Source organism: Bos javanicus, chromosome 7 (assembly GCF_032452875.1).
Source record: "Bos javanicus breed banteng chromosome 7, ARS-OSU_banteng_1.0, whole genome shotgun sequence".
In the NCBI taxonomy this organism is placed as follows: Eukaryota; Metazoa; Chordata; class Mammalia; order Artiodactyla; family Bovidae; genus Bos; species Bos javanicus.
In genome coordinates, this window is record NC_083874.1 from 52,507,255 (window position 1) to 52,531,757 (window position 24,503).

General features: G+C 46.9%; 1 protein-coding gene and 1 long non-coding RNA gene across 2 annotated transcripts in view; one reads left to right on the top strand and one right to left on the bottom strand.

Moving 5' to 3' along the window:
- The window catches only part of DELE1 (DAP3 binding cell death enhancer 1), a 47,376-nt gene that overhangs the window by 16,892 nt on the left and 5,981 nt on the right, over positions 1–24,503 (top strand). The window contains exons 2-9 of the mRNA XM_061423802.1: positions 14,491–15,922; positions 16,613–16,727; positions 16,818–16,941; positions 18,419–18,566; positions 20,067–20,228; positions 20,484–20,572; positions 20,673–20,769; positions 23,796–23,938. Coding sequence (XP_061279786.1) covers positions 15,892–15,922; positions 16,613–16,727; positions 16,818–16,941; positions 18,419–18,566; positions 20,067–20,228; positions 20,484–20,572; positions 20,673–20,769; positions 23,796–23,938 — 909 coding nt within the window. The 5' untranslated portion in view covers positions 14,491–15,891. The remainder of the gene's footprint in view (positions 1–14,490; positions 15,923–16,612; positions 16,728–16,817; positions 16,942–18,418; positions 18,567–20,066; positions 20,229–20,483; positions 20,573–20,672; positions 20,770–23,795; positions 23,939–24,503) is intronic.
- On the bottom strand, positions 4,577–7,490 carry LOC133251400 (uncharacterized). The gene is made up of 2 exons (XR_009737597.1): positions 6,985–7,490; positions 4,577–6,739 (listed from the first exon to the last, which is right to left on the bottom strand). It is a non-coding gene; the product is annotated as an uncharacterized LOC133251400 (long non-coding RNA).

The following is a 24,503-nucleotide window of genomic DNA, read 5'->3' on the forward strand; positions in this document are numbered from 1 at the left end:
TGGAAATAATCCAAATACCCATCGATGGATGAATGGACAAACAAAATATAGTATATTCATCTAATGGGATATTATTCATCAGTAAGAGGAAATGAAGTGCCGGCATATGCCACAACATGGAGGAACCTCAGGAATATTACAAGTTGAAGAAAACATGCACAAAGTGTTATATGTCGTATGTGTGTAATTTCATTCAGATAAAATATCCAAGATAGGTAAATCCATGGAAAGCAGGTTAGTGGTTGCCAAGAGATGGGGGGAGGGGAACATGAGGAATGACTGCTTGATGGGTGATGAAAATGTTTTGGAGCTAAACAGAAGTTATGATTGCACCACGTTGTGAATATGCTAAATGCCACTGCAATGTATACTTTTAAAGCTATTGTTTGTTATGTAAATTTTGCTCCGATGAAGAAAAAAGCAGATTCCTGGCCCCACCTTCAGAGTCTTTGACTCAGTAGATCTGATATGAAGCCCAGGAATCTGAATTTTCTGCAAAGACCTTAGATGCCTGATGCAGGTACAGGTACATATTTTTGAGAAACCGTCTTAAGTCTCCTGTTGACTATACTTTCCCGCAGGACCTAAGCTTTTCCTTTTGTTCATTGCTTCATTGTTCAGTGGCTAAGTCATGTCAGACTCTTTCTGACCCTACAAACTGCGGCATGCCAGGCTTCCCTGTCCTTCATTATTCCCCAGAGTTTTCTCAAACTCATGTCCATTGAGTCAGTGATGCTATCTAGCCGTCTCATTCTCTGCTGCCCCCTTCTCCCCTTGCCCTTGATCTTTCCCAGCATCAGGGTCTTTGCCAATGAGTCAGCTCTTCGCATCAGGTGGCCAAAGAATTGGAGCTTCAGCTTCAGCATCAGTCCTTCCAATGAATATTTAGGGTTGATTTTCTTTAGGATTGACTGGTTTGATCTCCTTGCTGTTTCAGGGACTCTGAAGAGTCTTATCCAGCACCACAATTAGAAAATATCAATTCTTCGGCACTCAACCTTATTTATGGTCCAGCTCTCACATTATACATGACTACTGGAAAAACCATAGCTTTGACTATACGGACCTTTGTTGGCAAAGTGATGTCTCTGCTTTTTAATAACACTGTCCAGGTTTGTCATAGCTTTTCTTCCAAGGAACAAGCATCTTTTAATTTCGTGACTGCAGTCACTGTCCACAGTGATTTTGGAGTCCAAGAAAATAAAACCTGTCACTGTTTCCACTTTTTCCAAATCTATTTGCCATGAAATGATGAAAGTGAAAGAAGAAAGTGAAAAAGTTGGCTTAAAGCTCAACATTCAGAAAACTAAGATCATGGCATCCAGTCCCATCACTTCATGGTAGTGCATCCAATGTTTCAACTCCCATCTCTCCATGAGTTTCACTGCGTGATGAAGTGTATCCTCCCTGGTGTGGAAACCAGCACACTCTGGTTGGGAAAGGCCTTCCCCAGGACCCAGATTAGGGTCCCCATGGGAAGGCACACAGCTAGGGAGCTCCTGGCCAAGCCTGGGGACAGCAATTTTGGTTCTGGGGCCCTCAAACATGGCATCTAGAGGTACACACCTCTGTTGGCATCTCTTGGCTGGAAGACTTGGCCAGGTTTTCCCAGCCTCGTGAGCCCAGTGCCTTTTGGCTGGGTGGCTGCCTCCACGGTACTTTCAAGCATACTGTCAGCAGAGTGGCTTTCCTCGCTGTCACTCAGCTGGGCCTGAGCCATCCTGCTGTCTCCTGTGCAGACTTCTGAGGCCCCACCACACTGCAGGAAGCATGATGGAGCCCAGAAGGTGTAGGTGAGACATGCCAGAAGATGGCCAGAGCCTCACGCCTGGACCTCTCTGATGAGGCCTGCAAAATGCAGTTTTCTCTTCACTGCTCTTACCCCTCCCATCCAGGCTCCCTAGGGTTACCCTTCCCTCTGTGTCTTCTCTGAGGGGGCGAATGAAGTTTCCCAGCTCTGCACTAAGCTTATGATTGTCAATTAACCCTAAATCACCAACCACCACCCCCCACAGACTTATATTTACATACCAGATATCACAAAAATAGGAAGACAGTGTGTCTCAAAGGAAAAACCAGAGCGTTTAAAATTTTTATTACTGGCTAATTACGTGGCATTTCTCCAAGGCCCCTGATATTTCCCTCAACATGAAAAAAGTCACTTCCTTTAAGCACATACTATACACTAGGAAACAGCTTAATACTTCCGTGCATTACCCCGTTCAATCCTCACAGGACCCTACCAGGTATATCATGCTTTAGAAGCTTAATTGTAGAATATAACAGATACACAGAAGATGTCTAAAACATATATATGAACTCTTTGACACATACTTGTCCCCTATAATATATTAATATAATAACAATATTATAACATTGGTAGATCATGTATCATTATCACATGTATCTGTGGTAAACATTCCCTTATTTTTCTTTATAGTTTTATTACCCACGTATGCTGCAGTCCATGGGGTCGCGAAGAGTCGGACATGACTGAACGACTTCACTTTCACTTTTCACTTTTCACTTTCATGCATTGGAGAAGGAAATGGCAACCCACTCCAGTGTTCTTGCCTGGAGAATCCCAGGGACGGGGGAGCCTGGTGGGCTGCCATCTATGGGGTCGCACAGAGTCTGAAGAGCAACTTAGCAGCAGCATGCATTCCTAGGGCTTCCCAGGTGGTGCTAGTAGTAAAGAACCTGCCTGCCAATGAAGGAGACATAAGAGTGGTGGCTTGGGAAGATCCCCTGGAGAAGGGCAGGGCAATCCACTCCAGTATTCTTGCCTAGAGAAGCCCATGGGCAGAGGAGCCTGGCAGGCTATATATATATAGTCCACTGGGTCGCAAAGAGTTGAACACTTCTGAAGCAACTTACATGCATTACTAAATTGTATAGTTTTCTTTTGTTTCTTTTAAAACTATACATGAATGGAATAATACAATATATATCCTCTAAAGGTTTTTCCTTATCATGAATTTATGTAGAATTCATTTATGTTGTTTCACATATCTGAAGGTAACTAGTATTCACTGGTATATATTCCACTATATGAAATACCACAATTTATATTTCCATTCATTATAGATGGGCATTGGGGTTGTTTCTCCTTTTCAGACCACACAAACATTCTTGTACATGAGTTCTGGTGTACATGGGTCCATAATTCTCTAGAGCACATATATAATTAGTAATGGAATTGCTGCATCATAGAATATGAGTATCTTCAGCTGTGATGAACAATCCCAAAGATTGTTTTTCAAAGTGGTTGTGTTTTATGTTGTGTTTATCCCTCTCATTTTACTGATGAGGACATGGATACTCATCAGTAGCTCAGGATCACTGGTTCCAAGTGGAGGGGAGCTAGGATTTATACCACGTCGATCTGACTTTGAAGGTCAGGCTCTTAACCAGCTCACTACCTACCCTCTGCTCTAATTAAGGTATACTCAACTGCTGTAACTAGAAAACCAGTAATAACTCAGTAGTTTAAAATATAAATCTCTCATATAATGGTCTGAAGGGAATGTTTCAGATCAGTAGGCAGTTCTATTCTACAAGCCATTAAGAAATCAAGGTTACTCTAGGACTTTGTCATGAAATACGTGGTTGAGGCCGGATTGCTGCCATGTTCGAGATCCAGCTGGCGAGAGAGTAGAATCATGTGTAAGTCCTACTGGTCCAGTGCCTAAGACTCCACACTCCCAGTGCAGGGGGCCCAGATTCGATCCCTGATCAGAGCTAGATTCCCCACAGCTAAGCATTTGCATGCTGCAGCTAAAGATCCCGTACGTTACAACAAAGATTAAAGATTCCATGTGCTTCAACTAAGACCCAGCACAGCCAAATGAATAAATTAAGAAAGATTTTATGTACATGTAAGGTTTTATAAATTTGGCCTGAAAGTGCTCTATATCACTTCTTAGTCTCCTGGCTATACCTAGCTGTGATGGATGGTGGAAAATATAGACTGACCAGACAGACATATCCCAGCTCAAATCTGTTACCACGGACAGGGGGGAAGATGGATTTTGGTGGATAATTAGCCTCCTCACCACAATGTTTTGCCTCCCCTCCCCCCATTATTTCTAGAGTTGTTTCTTCCTTGCTTACCTTACTAATAATGTTCCTCTTCTTTTCTGTCTCATGGCAATCTCAAGGATAAATTATGTAACCAAGTAGTAGGTTTCAGTTCAAGAAGAAGGTAATGGGGGCAGGGGTAGGGGGCTTGCCTGATAGCTCAGTTGGTAAAGAATCCTCTTGCAATGCAGGAGACCCCGGTTTGATTCCTGGATCGGGAAGATCTGCTGGAGAAGGGATCGGCTACCCATTCCAGTATTCTTGGGCTTCCCTGGTGGCTCAGCTGGTAAAGAATCCACCTGCAATGCGGGAGACCTGGGTTTGACCCCTGGGTTGGGAAGATACCCTGGAGAAGGGAACGGCTACCCACTCCAGTATCCTGGCCTGGAGAATTCCATGAACTATACAGTCCATGGGGTCGCCAAGAGTCAGACTCAACTGAGTGACTTTCGCTTTCAGGTAGTTGCTGAGCAAAGTGAACAGAAGTGCCCTCCTATACCATCGCATTCTCTTTAATAATCTTATTTTGAGTTACTTCCTGTAACGCACTGAGCACATACAGAGACATCAAGCATGTCTGTTTATCATATAAGGGAGTTTCAGAAAACAGCTCGTGTGGATGAAGAGTTAAGGACATGTGCACCTACAGAGTGAGCTTAGAAGCAATCAATCACAGAGTCCCAGATATGTAGCCATGTCCTGCCCTGCAGGGAGAGCCCCACAGAGCACATGCAGAGAAACTTGGACTGGATGGAATATACATAGGGAGGGAATGTCCTTCACAGTTCAGTTCAGTTCAGTCACTCAGTCGTGTCCAACTCTTTGCGACCCCATGAATCCCAGCACGCCAGGCCTCCCTGTCCATCACCAACTCCCAGAGTTCACTCAGACTCATGTCCATCGAGTCAATGATGCCATCCAGCCATCTCACCTCTGTCTTCCCCTTCTCCTCCTGCCCCCAATCCCTCCCAGCATCAGGGTCTTTTCCAATGAGTCAACTCTTCGTATGAGGTGGCCAAAGTACTGGAGTTTCAGCTTCAGCATCATTCCTTCCAAAGAAATCCCAGGGCTGATCTCCTTCAGAATGGACTGGTTGGATCTCCTTGCAGTCCAAGGGACTCTCAAGAGTCTTCTCCAACACCACAGTTCAAAAGCATCAATCCTTTGGCACTCAGCTTTCTTCACTGTCCAACTCTCACGTGCTAAGGAAAAATCTCACACTGAATAATCCCTCCCTCTGAGCAACAAGGGGTCTTAAGGCGCTTGGTCTGTGGAAATCGTGGTTTGTTACATTCAAAGGGTCTGTGAGTCTCCTGATACCTAGAAAGTGAGTGAAGTCGCTCAGTCGTGTCCGACTCTTTGCGACCCCATGGACTGTAGCCTACCAGGCTCCTCTGTCCGTGGGATTTTCCAGGCAATAGTACTGGAGTGGATTGTCATTTCCTTCTCCAGAGGATCCCAACCCAGGGATTGAACCTGGGTCTCCCGCATTGTAGACAGATGCTTTACCGTCTGAGCCACCTAGAGGCGCCCTCAAATAGAAGGGGCTATAAGGAGGTGAGTTTTCTGTATCTGTGGGGAAAGTCTGAATGGATTAGGTAGAAGACAGGATGAGATGACCTGTGGGTGCTGCCCAAATCAGGGCCTGTGTTCTAAGGTTAGATGGATATTGTTCTAAGATGTCAGACATCCTAAACCATAACTACTAATCTTTTCTTCTGCCTCATGGAAAAGAGGGTGCCCCCTTTCTGCTGCAAATGGCCTATCCTGAGAAAGCTGGAGGAACAGTGGGGCAAGAGTTGGGAGTGAGTAGGGTGAGGATCAGAAAGACATAGGAATGTGTCCTGGCTCCAAGCTAGTCAGGCAAATCTCTTAACTACCCTCAGCATCAATGTCTCATCTGTAAACTGTAACTGTATCTGAGGAAGAAACAATAATCATCCCCATTTTACAGGCTCAGAGTAGTTTTACAGGCTCATTTTAGAGGCTCAGAGTAGTTAAGGTGCTCAAGAATTCACTATGCAAAGTGAAGTCAGGATTCAGACTCAGGCAGTCTGACTCTAGAAGTGAAGCTCTAAGAATCACTACTGGGGTGGTGTGTGCAGGGGCGGAGGTGGGGTGTAGAAAGAGATACTCTTTAATTTGTTTAATAAGACATCCACTGTTAGATGGAGAGTAAGTGTCTTGGCGTGAAGGGAGGGCAGTACTGTGGGTGGGCAGGAGGGAGAAGGAACAGACTGGAGTCTCTCCTGCCGTTTCTTTGTCGGGTTTGCAGGCACCAAGCAGGGCAACAGCCATGTTGACGGGGACCTAGGGCGCCTGCCCCGCCCCCTCAGAAGAGGACCTGCCGCTGCCTTCTCCACGGGGTGCCACTCACTCCCCTCCTCCTGGCAACCAAGGTTTGGAGGAGGGGGGAGGGGTACAGCGGTGGGCACAGTTTATGCTCCTCCAGAGCTTCCGAGCAAGATTTCCCCAAAAAGCCGTATTAAATAAATAAAAGGAAATTCAGCAGATGGAAACATAAATCAATGAAAACTCCCATATGAGTGCAAAGATTTATGTCAAAAAACAAAACATCAACATCTGGGAGCTGCCGCGTCTCCTCTTGGCTGCTCATTTGGAATGGATTCTCGCTGTCGCTTTCCGCCCCTTTCTAGCTCTGGAAGAGGACAGAGAGAAAAAATAAAACCCATTTTTAAAACAGTCATTTTTTAATCAGAAATGAACCCTGTTTTCTCCCTCAAGACTGGAGGGAACGTGATCCGGACTACGGGGGGCATCGCCGGGAGAGAGGGCCCTCGGCAGGACGCCGAGGGGCGCCCCTCCTTCCCCACACCCCCGCGGCTCTCTGGGGTCCGATACCTCCAGATTTCACAGCCGCCGCGGCAACGCTAGCATACATACCAGTGCCCACCGCACTGCGGCCGCGCTCCACGACTCCAGGCGCCCGCGCCCCGACCCCTCACGTGGGTGGAGGAGGCCTGCGCAGAGGCGGCTGGGTGCCCGCCACTACCCGCAGTCCGGCCCGCCGCCAGGGAGCTCATCTCATCCGGGCGAGCCTCTGCGTGAGTTCCTCCAGTTCCCGGGAGAAGGACTGGGAACATGCTGAGAGTAAAATGCAGGCTTTGAGGATGAAGCGCACGGACTGAAGACGACGTTTAGCCCATACGTTGAGCCACACAGGGATTAAGAGGGCAAGCATTGGCATCCTGATGGTTCAAATCCCATATCGGTCACTGCCAACTGGTTGACCTTGAACAAGTTAACCTCTGAGCCAGGGTTTCGTCATCTGCAAAATGGGAATAATATCACCACCCTCCTGGGGGACTGTGAAAAGTAAATGAGAAAACACACATAAAGTGCTCTATTCAGTACAAACACACATAAAATTGAATAAATGTTATCTATTATCATCACGATAAAGGCTTAGATTCTCACCATAACCTACAAGGCTCTGCATAATCCATGCTCCCAGCTTTCTGGCCTTGGAGAAGCCACTGACCACTCCATCCTAGGCACCAGTCACTAAGTTCTGCACAGCAGCCTAGCTCCCTTGCACTTCGGGACCTTTGCACATGCTGTTTCCTGTGCTTGGAAGGCTATTTTCCACCTTCCACTTCAACCCAGGCTGCCCATTCTTAGGGCTTCAGTTTACTTGTTACATCATCCAGGAAACTTCCTGATTCTCCATTACCACCCTCAAATGTAGTCTCTGCTCTTATACTACAGCCCAGGCTTCTTACTAGCAATGCTCCAGTTGTAATATATCATCATTTTGGTTATATCTTTAATGTCTGTCACTCCCTGGACAGTTCATACCATGAGGCCTGGAGCTCAACCTGTTCCATTCATTGTGGAATCCCCAGCCCCCAGGACAGTGACTGACACCACTCTATTTGTGGTGAAATGATGGGACTCTGAGACCAGAGAATCTTGAATCTTCTATATTATTTTACCACTTCCTTTCAACAATAAATGTATTTATTAAGCAGGGCACCAAGGGCACAGATTCATACAATTCCGTTGCTGACCTACTAGAGCTCATAGTCTGATAGCAGAGACAGACATGTAAATAGAGGACAACACAGATAGGGTAGAGACAACAGAGTGTGTGGGGGTGATGGGGAAGACTGTGTCTATAAGGATAGGACCCTTGGTTCCAGGTGGTCTAAGTTGACTAAGCTTCATGCTTGACCTGCATTATCTTACTAAAACTCACAACTATTAGATAGGCTTATTATCATCCCTGTCTTCACCAATGGCTCAGCAGCTAAGAATCCTCTTGCAATGCAGGAGATGCAGGTTCAACCCCCGGGGTCCGGAAGTGGAGGAGGAAGTAGCAACCCACTCCAATATTCTTGAGTCAAAACTCTCATGGACAGAGGAGTCTGGTGGGCTACAGTCCAAAGGGTTGCAAAGAGTTGGACATGTTTGAGTGAGTGAGCAGTTATCATCCCTATTGTACAGATGAAGCATAGAGGTTAAACAGCTTGCCTGGGATCCCAAAGATAGCCATGGCAGAAGTGGCATTCAAAGAGGGGTGCATTCTGCTTCAGGCCCAGAGCTCTTAACTACTTGGCCTTCTGCCTCAGAGCAAAGGGCTCTCAGTGAGGTTACTCTTCCTGCCCACGACCCCAGTTCTGGTTCCGGACCAAGTGACAGTGGGGCACTGCCCCTCACGGCATTCCTGCTGGTATTAATCCCGCCACCCAAGCAGCAGAGAGGGAGGTGGGAGCACCAGGCTGAGGGGCACGTGAAAGCCGTACACCCTGTTCCGCACAAGAGCTTAATGAGGAGTGTTCGCAGGGCAGCAAAGGGGACGTGCAACAGCTCAGCTAAAAACAGGAGCGCCTCTGGCTTCTGTGCTGCCAAACGCCAGCTCTGGAGGGAGGCCCCAGCCTAAGCCGGCTCAGCGCCCTGAGGGTGTTGTTCTCACCTTTCACACCCACCCCGAAGCTCCACTGATCCTGCTACTTCTCCTCTCACCACCCTAAGGGCTTTTTTTTTAAAGGTTGGATTCACATCCTTCATTTACTTTCTTAAAGACAGCCCTGCCTGTTCTCCCAGATTCCAAGAATCAGCCAGCTTTTGGAGGGTTACAGGGGAACTGTTCTTCAGTCTTATCTGCTTGAGCCTGGTTGAGGCTAGGTCAGAATTCCTTCAAGGATCTGATGAGACCACTCCTCTTTTTCAGCTTGCCCCTCCTCCAGCACTCAGAAAGCTGCATCTTTCAGCCAATGGCTCCTGCAAATTCTGACAGGAGGACCTGAGGTCACAGCAGGATATCCAATGGAAGAGACTAGCTGGTGATGTTGGGAAAGAGAACAAGGATAAGGCTGATAATAGCTGACATTTATCAATTCCTTTCTGTGTGCAGGGGTAAGCACTTCATGTGTGCTTGCCCAGTGAATCTTCACATCAGCGCTGTTAGGAAGGGACCCGTATTATCCCATTTCACAGACAAGGAATTAAGGCTCAAAAATTCAAGTAACATTGCCAAGTTCACTCAACTATAAAGTGGAGTTGGGGGTTACTTCCCTGGCGGTCCAGTGGTTAGGACTCTGTGCCCCCACTGCAGGAGGCATGGGTTCAATCCTTGGTCCAGGAACTAAGATCCCATATGCCTTGGGGCAACTAAGACCAGATGCAGCCAAAAATAAATAAATAAAAACAAACAATACAAACAACAACAACACAGAAAGTGGTAGGGGATTCAAACCCAGGCCATTAGGACTCAGGAATTCACGCTCTTAACCACTCTACTCCTGTTTAGGAGTCAGCAGCCCAGAAGGATAGTCAAACAAAGAGCAATGGACAGAGAACTGAAATGTGGTCAATGCTGTTACTCAGTGTCAGGAGGAAGAAGCAATGGCAGAAACAGTAATCAGGAGGTAAACAAACACAGGAGATCCAGTACAAGGGAAGCTGGAGAGGAGACAGATTCAAGGACCTGACACAAAAGATGGCAATTTTTACAGGACTTGTGACTAGCTGGGTGTGGGTGTGTCTGACACTCCGGGGTGCAGATCATCCCAAAAGTCTCCTTCTGGAGAAATGTAGAGAGAGAGAACTCAGTTCATTAACTCCAAGTCTACTGTCCTGGGCTTTCCTGGGCTCCAGCTGCATCCTGTCTTTGGGGCTCCATTAAGCTGTCCCCCACTCCTCCATATTCTGATTAGACTTTTCTAAAAAGCTAGCTTCAACGAGTTTCTAATATTTGCAGTAAGACTCAAAAGTAATGTGAGAGTGGGCAGAGAAAGGAGCTGAATGAACCTTGAGTTCAAGGTTTATTCCTGAATGGTTGGGGGAAATGATACAGTTGACAGAAATAAGAGAGAGAGATGATGAAGCAGTTTGGTATGTGAGAGTTAAGGAGTGGATGGTGAACTGAGTCAAATGCTCTGGGTCAAGGAGGCTGACTGAGCAAAGGCCCACAGGTGGTTAATGAGGTGGTCTTTGATGACCCTGGTGACAGCTGTGTCAGAAGAACAGCAATGGAAGCTGGGAGGCAGCTGAAAAGTGAAGGAGTCAGGAAGGAATGGGAGGCAATGTGTGTGCTAATTAAGAAATCTGACAGTGGAGAGAATGAAATAGGAGCTGAAAAACACAGGAGGATCAAATAAAGGATGTTCTCCAAGATGGGAAAGGCCTGTGTATATTTCATAGAAAGAAAAAATAGATGAATGCTTGTCATGAGGGTCAGGATAATTATAGAGACAAGGTTCTAGAAGAGATAGGAAGGGAATGGAACTAGGAACAAACAGAGTTTGGCCTTAAGACAAAGAAAAGAGACAGACCTCTTCAAATGAGTCTGTGTTCTTGTCATTTCCTTCGACTCACGTTCATGCCTTACATTTATCTGGACAGTGTGCAGCTAAACATCCATATCTGTGCTCCCAGCAGCTCTTCAAGTTAGAGCCTTCTTCATATCACCGTTTGTTGACCATGTGCCAGTCAATGATGTGTTACCTCATGAGAAGGGTACAACTATCATTCCCATCTTACAGATGAGGAAACCAAGATAAAAGATTACAATTCACTTGACCAAGGTCACTTGGCTGATAAGTAGGAGAGATGGATTGGAGGCCAGTCAGTCCCATTCCAGTGTTCTTCTGTGCTCTTCCTGAAATTTTAAGTTGAAAATGGTTGCCTCTAGGTAGTAGGGTGAGAGGGTAGAGAGCTGTGTGTGGCATGGGTCTGCAGGGTTTTGTTATAAGCTATATAAACACCGTTTTTTACTGGAGTAGGCTCTTCTTTAATAGACCATTTCTTAAGTGAGGGGTAGAATCCACTGAGCCTGGCACAGTCCCTGCTCTCAGCAGACAAACTCTTCCTTAACACAGTTCACACTTAGTTAGGTATGAACTGGTTGATGACCTGGCCAACCTCATGTCCAGATCCTACTGGGAATAGCAGGCTTTCTGTGACTTTTTGTTTGTTTGTTTTTCTAATACAAAATGAAAACAAAAAAACTTACACAAAGGAATGTCTCTTTAGTCCAATGGTTAAGACTCTGTGTTCCCAATGCCAGGGGCACAGATTCGATCCCTGGTTGGGGAGCTAGGATCCCACATGCCACAAGGCATGGCCAAAAAAAACCCAACTTGCACAACACAAAGGAGTTTGCGTTTTTTTAATAATACAAATTCCTACTAACAAAAAGCGAAAAGAACTGGTATTCGGGCTGAGGTGATGACTCAGCCTTCTCAGTGATGAGGGTGAGGTCATTGGCTAGAAGGGACAGGATGACGGTGAGGGCTTGACTTTCTTCAAACCGTCCCCCACACAGCAGCCAACAGCCTTTTAATATCCTACAAGCAGGCCTGATCATGCTTATCCTTCCTTCTTTGATGCTTTCCAGACAGAGTCGAGACATGGGGTAGGGGTGGGGACGATATAAAACTTTGTGATCTGGTCTCACTTACCTCTCCAGAGTATAGGGCTATTGCTATCCCATACCATCCCTGCCCTAGCTATAGCCTATAGATCTTAAATTTTGCTCTCTTTGCCTCCCTGGGCCTTTACATCGGTTGTTTACCCTTCCTGAATTGTGTTTTCCCATCCCTTCTTCATCTGATTAGTTTCCATGCCTCATCATTCAGGTTCATCAGTTTAGAGGTTGGAGAAGGCAATGGCACCCCACTCCAGTATTCTTGCCTGGAAAATCCCATGGACGGAGGAGCCTGGTAGGCTGCAGTCCATGGGGTCGAGAACAGTCGGACACGACTGAGTGACTTCACTTTCACTTTTCACTTTCATGCACTGGAGAAGGAAATGGCAACCCACTCCAGTGTTCTTGCCTGGAGAATCCCAGGGACGGGGGTGCCTGGTGGGCTGCCATCTATGGGGTCACACAGAGTCAGACACGACTGAAGTGACTTAGCAGCAGGAGTTTAGAGGTCACTGCCTCCAGGAAGTTTTCCTGACTTCCATACCTAGGTTATGAGCCTCCCCTGGGTGTTCCCATAGCACTCTGTACTTCCCCTACATTCCCTAGTATTCATGCCCTTTTGTCTTCCCCTCAAACACTGATGCTCGGGTGACCCTGTGAATTGTTTTAACCAACTGAGTGAAGAAGTGACCCTGGGCAGGTTCCAGGCCTAAGCCTGAAGAAGCCTGGCAGTTCCCACTTCTGTACATTTAGAAGCTCTGAGCCACTATTTATGAAGTTCAGCTACCCAGCTGGAGAGGCCCTGGGACTACATGAAGAAAGAGGCCTAGTTGAGTCTTCATATGACTCCAGCCCCAGCTGCCATCTGACTGCCACCTCACGACAGACCCCAAGTGAGACTAGCAAAATTGCCCAGCTGAGCCCAGTCAATTCACAGAACTGCAAGAGATGATAACATGATTGTTTTAAGCCACTAAATTTTGGAGAGTTTGCTGTGCTGCAATATATAACTAAAGGACAATTTGGGATTTTAATTGTCTATGAATTTGCTTACCCTGCCAGACTACTGTCTCCATGAAGGCAGGGGTCACATCCAGTTTTTAAAAATTGTTATACACTCAGGACATTCCCCAACACAGAATAAGCTCTCATATACTTGATGAATGCAAATTAAGAACGTCTACAGAATGAAGGCAACAACAAATGTCTAGAACATTCACTGTGTTGACTATACATTGATATCAACAAAAGGTGATTAACTGGACATTTGGGCAGTAAGTTCCCAATGTAAGTGAGATAGCTTACCTTTGTAGAAGGATTTGCAGAGCTGCAAGGCAACACAGAGCAACCTTGGGAGCAGAAGAGAAAGGCTAATGGCTTGGGCCTAGAAGTTCAGGCCAAGGTAAAGGCAAGGGAACAAAGGTGTCATCTCCGATAGTACTCCCCTGGGCAGTGCTAAACAGGTGATCTGGCCTATCAGTGAGGACGACAGCTGCCCTCGCCAAGTACCCCTCACTCAAATGGTCTGTTAGTGTTCACGGGCTTCTAGAGACAAGGGACACCGAAATACCATTCTACAAATAGGACTAGACATCATCTTCAAAATTTTTCAACTCATTTTAAACACGGAGGGCCTTCAGTGTATGTGGAATAAATACATTTCCGCTTAAATCAATAAATCCCATGACTGAGGTCTGGTGGTCTTATCTGAAGTAATCATCAGCACAAAGTGTCTAGTCAACTCAATGGGTATCTTTCGAACACCTTCTGTAGATTGACAGTTTGTGTCAAGCCTTATGTGGAACGCAAAATGGGAAAATGCCATCCCTGCCCTGAGGGAGAGAACAGGGGAGACTAGACTTACCCAAATGAGATAATTAAATAACAGGACAACATATAATTACTGCTAAATTGTGTGGTAAGAAACTAAGTGCTACAGGAATTGGGGAAAGTGGAGAACAGCAAGGGCTCGAACAGTTGAGGAGTTGTCACTAAAGAACTGGAGGTGGCTGAGCCTTGAGGAATGAAACCAACTCCCCCTCCCCATCTCTCGCTGAAAGGAAGGAGGCAGAAGTTCTTAGGAGGAAGAAGAGACCTGAACCAGCATGCTTGTTATTTTACTTTGATGCAGCAACACAAGGAATGTGAAAGGTGGCTGCCCCAAATTCCAAAGCAAGCGTATTTCTGAAGTTTCCCAATATTAACACTTCTAGGCCTCCATCAGTTTCTTGTGCTTGCAATCCTTTTTCCCTTCTCCCTTCACCTGGTGAATTCTTACTTGTATTTAAAGGTCCAGCTCAAATGCACTACTTTTCTGAATTCTTCCATGGTATCCAATAATCCAGTGCTCATGCTTCTATTGGAACATATCTATGCCTTTGGCCTATTCACTTCCTCTACTGCTGTACTAACGCCAACTTACACTTACTAGGCTTTTACTATCTGTTGGGAACTAAACATTTAAAATGTGTTATTTAAGCCTCACAACTGCATGAGGTATTATTTTTCCTATTTTATAGATCAAGAACCCGAGGCTTAAAGTGGTTAAGTAAACCGCCCAAGAATATGAAACAGGAAATAAGAAGGCTGGGATTAGAACCATTTGTGGAACTCCAGAAAGTGAAAGTGAAGTCGGTGAGTCCTGTCCCACTCTTTGGGACCCCATGGACTGTAACCTACCAGGCTCCTCAGTCCATGGAGTTTTCCAGGCAAGAGTACTGGAGTGGGCTGCCTCAGAGGCCACTCTTAAAATACTAGACCATGTCTTCCTGGAGGCTATAAATACCTTTTACTCATCAGTCTTCTCAGATTCTAGGATGGTGGCTGACACATGGCTCAAAATTTGCCAAACAAATCAATATACCTGTCATAACACACGCCTGGGTCTAAAGGTAGGTACCCCCCACTACCCGCCCCCAGGTACTCTTTTACCTCAGATAGAGACTTCCACCAACCCAGAAGTCACCTGCCAGGGAGAGAGGAGGAGGGAGAAAGTGTGAGCAACTTACATTTGAATTTGAGATCCTTTATTTCATGGATTCAACTGTGGGGAAAGAGGATTGATTCTTTGCCCAACGAAAGAATACACAGATAACACTGGCTTAGACTGAAGATAAGAGCTCTGATTAACAGGCGGCCAGGAGAGGGCCAGTCTCCTCTTTGAAAGCAGCAATTCAAACCAGAAATTTGTTCCCGTCAAACCAGGAAGGACCAGGTGAGATCACTCCATCTGAGCCTATCATGGGGCAGACTGAGGCACTGACAAAGGAAGGGCTCGGCCGGAGGGTATACAGTGAGACAAAGCCGAGCCAGAGTCGAATCGGAACCCCACGTGCAGTTTTTCATCTCCTATCAAGTCGAGCCGGGTCTCCAACTCCAAGCTGATGGCCCCGGGCGGAAAGCTCGGACTACTGTTTTACTCCGTCGCACCCTAAGGCTCCTCTCCTCCACCCACTGGGTCTGGTGTCTCCCATCTCTAGCCTCGGGGCCTGGGGAAGATTGTTCTCCCTTGAGCCTCCACGGGGTCTGCGAGGTCGTCCAGCACCACAGAGGCCGCTCTCGCCCTGCTTCTCAACGGTCCTGTTTCTGAGGCGGTTCAGCTTCGCCACCTGCCACCCCGTGTCTCTGTGCGATCCCCCCATTCTTGTGCAGCCAGCAAATGACACCTCTTCCACAGGATACTGGGGCAACATCCCCGTGCCCTTGTCGCAGTTCACCTCTCCGCTACCCCCAAATACGCCTACACTCCCACTTCCTTTCGCTGATTGCCGTGCTTCCGGCTGGGCTCCCCTCTAATTGGCTGGCAGCGAGCTTTCTAGGGGACTTGGCCACTCGGAGGGCGCCACAGCGGCCACTCTAGCCGCTGTCCCGTGGTTTGGCCTCCCTCTTTCGGCCGCGAGCTCTATGGTGCTGGCGACGACATGTGGCGGCTGCCGGGACTCCTGGGCCGAGGTAAGGGACGTCGGAGCCCCGGATCTTAAGCGGCACCTGAGACTTGAAACTGAGGACGGTGCGGCCAGGAGGATCGAGCCAAAAGCAATAGTGGGCGGTGCTAGAGCGGAGGAGAGGTAGCGTCGTAAGGGGCGGGGCTACAATCTGTGTCTGGCGGGGGGGGGGGGGGGGGGTCTTTGGAATTTGAGGTGTGGGAGTGGTTAGTGGGAAGAAGGTGGAGCGTAGAGCCTAGGAGTTGGTGGAGTTATTGGAAGGGGAGGAGTCAAGTAGCCGGAGTTAGTGCGCAGAGTACAGGAAAGATGAGCAGCAGAGTGGGCGGAGCCAATGGAAAGACGCGAGATTTATAGAGACAAAGCGCTCCAAACTGTGAGCGAGAGTTTGTGTTTGAATGAATGGTCTTTTTAGAATAGTGGTTATCAGAAGGGCACTAGAAATCACCCAGGGAACTTTTTCAAAATAGCTCAACCCTGAATGATCCTGGTTTGTTTGGTTCTGGGGTGGCACGCTGGAATCTGTTGTAGGCAAAAGATTCTTACGTGTATCCTTGTTAAAGAAGCTCTGCAGAAGCAAGTGCCAGTGTTTCCTGGGTTCCTGGGGTGGGGCTCTGTCAAGGGTCAGAGGGAAGACTGGTGGATACGTCCTTGCCTCAATCCCGTTCATGTCAAAGTGACTGATCCTTGCCCTGTACAGCTCTTCCCCGTCTGCTGGGACCTGGCCTTCGTGGGGTGACCCCCAAGTCCTCGAGCCCAGATGGGCCCCAGGCTACCTCCTCCAACCTGCTGGTTCCTGTGCCCAGTTTTGACAGGTGAGATACTGCCATTCTGTCACCCATGTGCTCCCTGGCCTCCCTCTACCTTCACTTAGGCCAGAACTTGATAGCCTCTGTTACATCTAGGTCCAGCCCCCACTGCCCTGGCCCAGGCACAAGCAGGGGCCCAAAGTCCCATGGATGGAAGGATGCCTTCCAGTGGATGTCTGCTCGTGGCTCCCGGAACACATTGTGGGATGCCATATCATGGGTAAGGCTTCCCCAGTCCTTTCCTTGACCTTCATTGTGGATGAGAATGATCCTGTATGGAAGTGTAGCCTAGAAACAAGAGCTAGGGTATCAATGTGCCCACACTCAAAATTTGAGTAACCCATGGTGTTGGAGCATATTTGGGGAGATATTGCTGATCCTGTTCCCCCTGCTCCCCTTGTATGTAATCCTCCATTTATTCAGTAAAGATTTATTGAACACCTTCATTGAGCCAGGCATTTTTTGCTATGCCTTAGGGACATATCAGAGAACAAGGTAGATATGATTCTTCCCTTCATGACGCTTACAACTAAATATTACTAAATAGCTAACTTTTTATTTATTAATAGATTCTCTGTATATTAATCCTTACAAAGCTTTACAGAGGAAATATAATATTCATTTTATAGATGAGGAAACTCAGGCTCTGAAAGTTTAGGTAACACTCTTAAGAGCACACAGCTATTAAGTAGAAGAACCAGATTTTACTCTGGAGCTCATGCTGTTAGCTACTATGGTCTGTGCCTTGGTTGCTGTATCTAGTATAGCTTGTGAAAGCACTCAGTACACATCCTGGCCTGTAACAGTTACTTAGTAAATATTTGTTGACTCTGATCTATAAAGACAGAGGTTTAGTAACATGAGCTGACAGGAGGTCTATCAGGGCAGAATCTTTGCCTCTCAGGTTCTGTTTTTAAGATACTCTAAATGAAGTTGGCACTCACATCATTCTCATGTCCATCATTTCTCATCCCTCTCACTTTCATGCTATGTACTTTGGGCACGAGGTTTGACCTCTCTGAGCCTCAGATTTCTAATCTTTAATTTGGTGTCATCAGCAGAGCTGAGCCTGGAATGTCTCCACACCAAGGGCACTTCTCGCTGGGGAGCTGTGGCCTAGGGGCACAACACATCCTGGAGAGGGGGTGTTTTCCCATTGTGTCAATGATATGAACCCTAGGGTGATCCTGTAGTGAGTCCTTCTATAAACTGGGTCTGGATCTCAGGGGTCCTGATGTCACCCCTGAGCTCTGTCACTACTGCGCATGTGAAAAAGCCTGACCTTGTTTATTCAGTCACTCACTCATTCATCTATTCAACATTTATTTATTAGTGCTGTATCTATTAGGTGCCTGTATCTACTAGATTATATAGATAGATGGATAGATAAGTCTATATCTACTAGACTATATCTATGGTCTATTAGGAATACATAGGTGAGCAAAACAGACATGGTTCCTGCCCTTGTAGTGCTTAGAGACTAACAGGAGAGACAGACCTTGATGGATAATTGCAGAGATGACTGTTTAAGTACCAGTGTGATCTGGGCTCCACAGGGGAAGTTTGGGTGCTTGTGAGAGTGTGTAGCGGGCAATCGGTCACAGCCAGAAATCAGGAAAGGCTTCTCAAGGGAGTGACATTGGACTGCAGGAGTTGATCGATGGAGAGCTGTGTCCATTATGTGCTGTCTTCCCCAGGGCACTCTGGCCGTATTGGCCCTGCAGCTGGCGAGGCAGATCCACTTCCAGACATCCCTGCCAGCAGGACCTTGGCGAGTGGAGCACTGCTCTTGGTGCAGTCCGTTGGACTGCTTCCTCTCATCTCCCTTGAGGCACCCTTGTTCCTGTGAGTTCTCGGTCCCAGGGACAGAATGGCTGGGCTGGGAGTTTCTCTGGGCCAGGAAGCATCTCTGGACACACCTCAGGAAAAGAGCCATCAGAGGCTCCTTGCCTTTCCTATCTGCAGTCAGAGGAAGGGGAATGGGAGGAAGTTTTATCCACCCAGGGTGTGGGCCACACCTGCCTCCAGGGTCCTCCCCTCACCTTCCATGGAGGGAGCCGTGCAGGGGTCCAGGAGATTTTAGATTCTAGGTGTGGCTCCCTGCCCAGTTCTCAGCCATTTAGGTTATTCTCTGGTTAGTCATTCATTAAAAAGTGAATCTTTGTGGTGGTGGCTTAGTTGCTAAGTTGTTTCCAACTTTTGTGACCCCATGGACTATAGCCCGCCAGGCTTATCTGTCCATGGGATTTTCCAGGCAAGAATACTGGAATGGGTTGCCATTACCTTCTCTAGGGGATCTTCCTGACTCAGGGATCGAGCTCTGGTCTCCTGTATTGCAAGCAGTACCCACCAGCAGTTGCTGGTGGATTCTTTACCAACTGAGCCACCTTATTGAATGGCTATCATGTGCCATGGAACAGAGGCAGTGCAGTGCAGTGTCATGGTTACAGGTCTAGAGTCATACTGTCAGGATTCCAGCCCAGAACTGCTGAAACTAGTTTTGTGTCCCTGAACAAATTACTTAAAAAAAAAAAAATTACTTATTTTTGGCCATGTTTGGTATTAGTTGCAGTACTCAGTGCCCTAGAGCACGTGGGTTCTTAGTTCCCAGACCAGGGATCAAACATGTGTTCCCTGCATTGGAAGGTGGATTCTTAATCACTGGACCACCAGGGCAATCCCTGGATGAATCACTTAACTTCCTGTGCCTCCGTTTTTTCACCTGTAAAATGAGGAAATAATAAAACACACCCCATAGGTTTCTTGGAAGGACTAAATGAGTCAATACATGTGGAGGACTTAGAACAGTGCCTGGCATGTAGTAAGCACTCAGTAAGTATCACTTTAAGTTCTTGCCTTTATTATTATGACTACAATCATTATCAATATTACCATCAAATCAAGTGCTAAGTGCCGGGCTAGAAGAGTGAATAAAGTAGATGCCTCCCTGCGGCTGAAAGAATTCAAGCCAAGGAGAGATTTATGCTTGAGGGATGTGGGTATCAGCAGAAATGTGGGCCTCTTTCCACCCCAGTGGAGGGAAGCCAGCCAAGGAAATGGAGGAGGAGGCATGTGATGGACATATCTCAGGAGTTTCCAGATTCTTCCTTTGGCCCCTAAAATCTCAGGGAGAGCTCAGTCAGTCCCAGTAGAGGAAACCGATCCCCCCCTTTTTTTTTTTTTTAATTTTATTTATTTGGCTGTATCACATGTGGGATCTTAGTTCCCCAACCGGGCGAACCGACGCCTCCTGCATTGGAAACACAGAGTCTTAACCCCTGGATGGCCAGGGAAGCCCTGAACTGATCCCCTTCTGGTGTGACTGTTCTCACTGGCTCTTTCTAGCACTGCGGAGGCACATTCTGCCCAGCCCTGATAGCCCAGCTCCCAGGCACACTGATCTCGGGGAATGCAGGCTGGGCCAGGATGAATCCTCCACTCAGCCTAAAAGCGTCGCTTCACCCAGCTCCTTGAGAGCAGCCAGGCATCAGGATCCCTCTGAGGAAGGTATGGCCCCAGCTACTAAAAGCAGAAGATCTGTGGTGGGGTGGGGTGGGGTGGGGGTGGGGAATTGGGCAGATGGACTTTTGTTGCTGCATATGCCAGCTAAGGGAATTGTCATTCTTGTGAGTCCTCATGCTTTCTGGGGCAATTTGGAATTATTTTGGTTCTTGGCGGTGGTGCTGGCTGGAAGGCTGGGGGCACTGGGAGAGTGGGAGAAAAAAGAAATAACACCTTCCTCCTTTGCCCTTTCCCTCGCAGATCCCAGTGACATCAGCTTCCTGCATGCCAGCAGTAGCTTCAAGTCCAAGGCAAAGCCGGCCCAACCTCAGCCCACTGACGAAAAGCAGGTATTGTCCAGATGTGGCCACCTGGATCCCCGTAACATTTCCCTAGACAGGCAGCACTCCCAGGGAACTGTCCCATGATGAGTCTATGTTTCTTCCCCAGGAACAAGAGAAATCAAAAAGTCTTTCCCTCGAGGAGGCCGTGACTTCCATTCAGCAGCTCTTCCAGCTCAGTGTTTCCATTGCTTTCAACTTCCTAGGTAACTGGGTGGACCCTGCCTCAAGGAAGGCAGATGGGAAAATGGGAAAGATATGGGGTAGGTCAAATAAGGTCAGGGCAGCAAATGGCCTAATAATAACATAAACATGCTGCTAAGTTGCTTCAGTCGTGTCTGACTCTGTGTGACCCCATAGACGGCAGCCCACCAGGCTTCCCCGTCCCTGGGATTCTCCAGGCAAGAACACTGGAGCGGGTTGCCATTTCCTTCTCCAATGCATGAAAGTGAAAAGTGAAAGTGAAATCACTCAGTTGAGTCCAACTCTTAGCAACCCCATGGACTGCAGCCTACCAGGCTCCTCTGTCCATGGTATTTTTCAGGCAAGAATACTGGAGTGGGGTGCCATTGCCTTCTCCGAAATAAACATGAGAGAGTTTGTTTTCTCCAAGGTATGTCGACCAAAGCTGGCATAATGGCTCAGTGGTGTCAGGGACCTATTCTCAGTCCAATAGTTCTGCCATTCTTAAAACAGGCTAAAGGTCCCATTTGCCTCATATGCAAATACTTTCCAGCTGGAAGGGGAAAGGTGAGAAAGCTGAAGAACCACTCCTTCCCAACCTAGAAGTTGCACAGATTATTGTCCAGAATGAAGACTTGAAGTTATATCTAGTCTCAGAGGAGCCTGGGAAATGTAGTCATTAGCTGAACGACCATGTGCTTACCTGGAAATTCTGTTACTGTGTAAGAAGGAGAAAAATCTTGCAATGATACCTTGAATTTTTTGCCACACTTAGGCAAAGACAGTCTCCTGAGGTTTGGTGCAGGCCCTCAAGTGCCCTTACTTACCCACATCTGGAGACCCAGATACCTCTCAACATTTGTCCTATTCACCACAGTGACCTGGCTTGTTTCAGGCCTTCTCATGTGGAGGCCCAGACCCCCAGCAGCATCTCTTGGAGTCTAATGAGCCTGTGGGTAAAAGGCTGGGATTCATTCAGTACAGATGTATTAAACAGTCACCTTTGCTAAGCCCTGTTTTAGTTGTTGGAGACACGGTGATTCACAAGACAAAGTCCTTACTCTCATGGAGCTGTTGTGTGAGCTGAGGAAGAGAAAAACAAAAATTGACAAACAAAAAAGAGAATTTCAGTTGATGATAAATCTTATGGAGAAAATTACACAGGGGGATGCATTAGTGACTTGGGCAAGGAGCAGCTCTGATTTGGAAGGCCTTGATCTGACTGAATCATAGATGGAAAGATCCTTGACCTGGCTGACAAAAATAAGCCAGTCTTGTTTCTGTTTGGAGAAAGCTTTCAAGCTGTGGGAATAGCAAGTGCAAAGGTCCTGAGGCAGGATTGAGTTTTGTTTGTTTAAAGGGAAAAAAGGGTGAATGTGGCTGGAGCTCAGGGATCACCAGGAGAGTAGAAAGAGATGAAATTAGAGAAACAGGCAGGGGCCAGATCAGATCAGACCTCTGAGCCACAGTGGGTAAGACAGGAAGCCACTGGAGGGCTTTTGTACTGCAGCAGGAAGCGGGGGCAGTGATGTGATCTGATCTACTTTTTCAAAGATCTCTCTGCCTGTGGGACTTCCCTGGTGGTCTAGTGAGGTAAAGACTCTGTGCTCCCAATTCAGGGAGCCTTCTTTCGATCCCTGGTCAGGGAACTAGATCCTGCATGATGTAAGTACAGCCAAATTAAAAAAAAAGAAAAGAAAAAATTTCTGCCTGCTGTGTAGACAGATGTGGATCATAGGAATGCCAGAAGGGAAACAGGAGACTAGCTTGGAGCTGATGGTTAAACAAAATGTGATAGTGACTTGGTCTAGGTTAAAGGCAGAGGAGCCAGTGTGGGGAATGGAGACAGGGTAGAATCCTTTGCCCTCTGGAGTCTCCTCCTCAAGGACAGAGAGCTCTGTGAACCCTTGACAGTGAGTTTTCAGGCAGTCAGGAGGTGACTCATTCACTGCTAGCTGAATGGAACCCAGCTTCCACCTCATTAGCTTTTTGTGATTTTTGATGGGCAGACAGTCTTCTGAGAATTTTCTTGCCCATTCCTTCCTTCATATACATATTCATTTATTCAGCAAGTGCTCAGCACTGTGGCAGAGCACAAAGGGAGCGTAAGCCATAATCATATTTTGCATTTGTATAGAGCTTTCACCCTATGCAGAGTTATTTCTTCTACATTCTTTTTCTGCTTCTGCCTCCGGGATTTTACAGTCTAATTGAGGAGACAGGGCTTGTACTCTCGAAACAGTTTAGTTCCTAGAAAAAGGCTTATATATGAAGTAAGTGCCAGAAGAGTGTTTAAAGCTTGAGTGTGGTCTGAAGATTCTAGAGCAGAAGCAGGTTGGGATGGCCTGATGATGGAGGCAGAAAAAGGCATCCCAGGCAGGAAAAACAGGCTTAGAGTTGAGAGTAGGCCATGCCCAGCCTCTTCCCTGTTTTCCTTTTTGTTCGGATGATAAAAAGAACATGGGCTTTGGAGCTGGGCTCTCTTATATTATCTCTCACAGTTTTCTCATAAAGCAGGATTAACAGTATCAGCTCTATCAGTTGTCTTACATTGGTGACAAGCAGCCTAAACCCACTTTGGCTAACCTAAGCACAAAAGGAATCTATTGGGATCTATAGCTTCCTGCCAAGGAATCAGAAAGGACAGGAATCAGAGAGGCTCCAGAAATCTAGAGGGCAGTAACTGAGCATCAGTGTCTGCAGAGTGCTGCCATCAGAATAACCTGCAGGGGCTGTTCTCTATCCTGTTGCAACAGGAGAGATCAGATTCAAGATTCAGATTCAGATTCCTTAGAGAGGGTCTCATTGGTTGGGAAGAGCAGACACACACTGATTGACAGCACTGCGGGGAGGGCTGTTCCCAAAGGGAAATTAGGATGCTGTTCCCAAGAGAAGGATGGAGTATAGGATGGAAATACTCAGAGGATGGAAATACATACATGCAAAGTGTCTAGCACAAAAAAGAAAGGAAGGAGCCTCTGGGTATCTGACTGAGGATGTAGGGAAGTTCACAGAGGAAACTGTGTTTACACCCTGTGCTTTCTTACAGGGACAGAGAACATGAAGAATGGGGACTACATGGCAGCCTTTTCTTATTTCCAGAAAGCAGCAGACCGCGGCTACAGCAAAGCACAGTACAACGTGGGCTTGTGTCACGAGCATGGCAGGGGCACCCCCAGGGACCCCAGCAAGGTACCGCACCTCCTCCTGCCCCAGGCCCATTGCTGTGCTGCGTTGCCCATAGTGACCTGCAGAAATGAGCAGGGGGCAGGGCTTGGGAAAGTCCAGCTTCTCTCTCCAAGCCTGGAGGGAAAAATAAATAAGTCTCCAGCTTCTCAGAATTTAATCTCCAAACACAGGAAGGCCAGGGGCCTTGTCTTTCTTCTTTGCAGCTATATCCTCATGACCTAGAATGTTACCTTGATGAATGGATTAATTAATTCTAAAAAGTAGGGTAGGCAAAGATGCTGTACATAAGAATGTTATTTCTTAGAATTGTATATGATGGCCCAAAAAAAGGAAGCAATTTGAAGTTCCTTCAATAGAGAATTGGTTAGTAACATCTATGTTGGCCTTAAAAATGATGTACTATAGCTATATTTATTTATAGGGGAAGGTATTCATGGTGTATTACTTTTTTTAAACTAACAGCTTTTTAAACAGTTTTATTTATTTTATTTCTTTATTTTTGTCTGTGTTGGGTCTTCATTGTTGCATGGGCTTGTCTCTAGTTGCAGAGACCGGGGGCTGCTCTTTG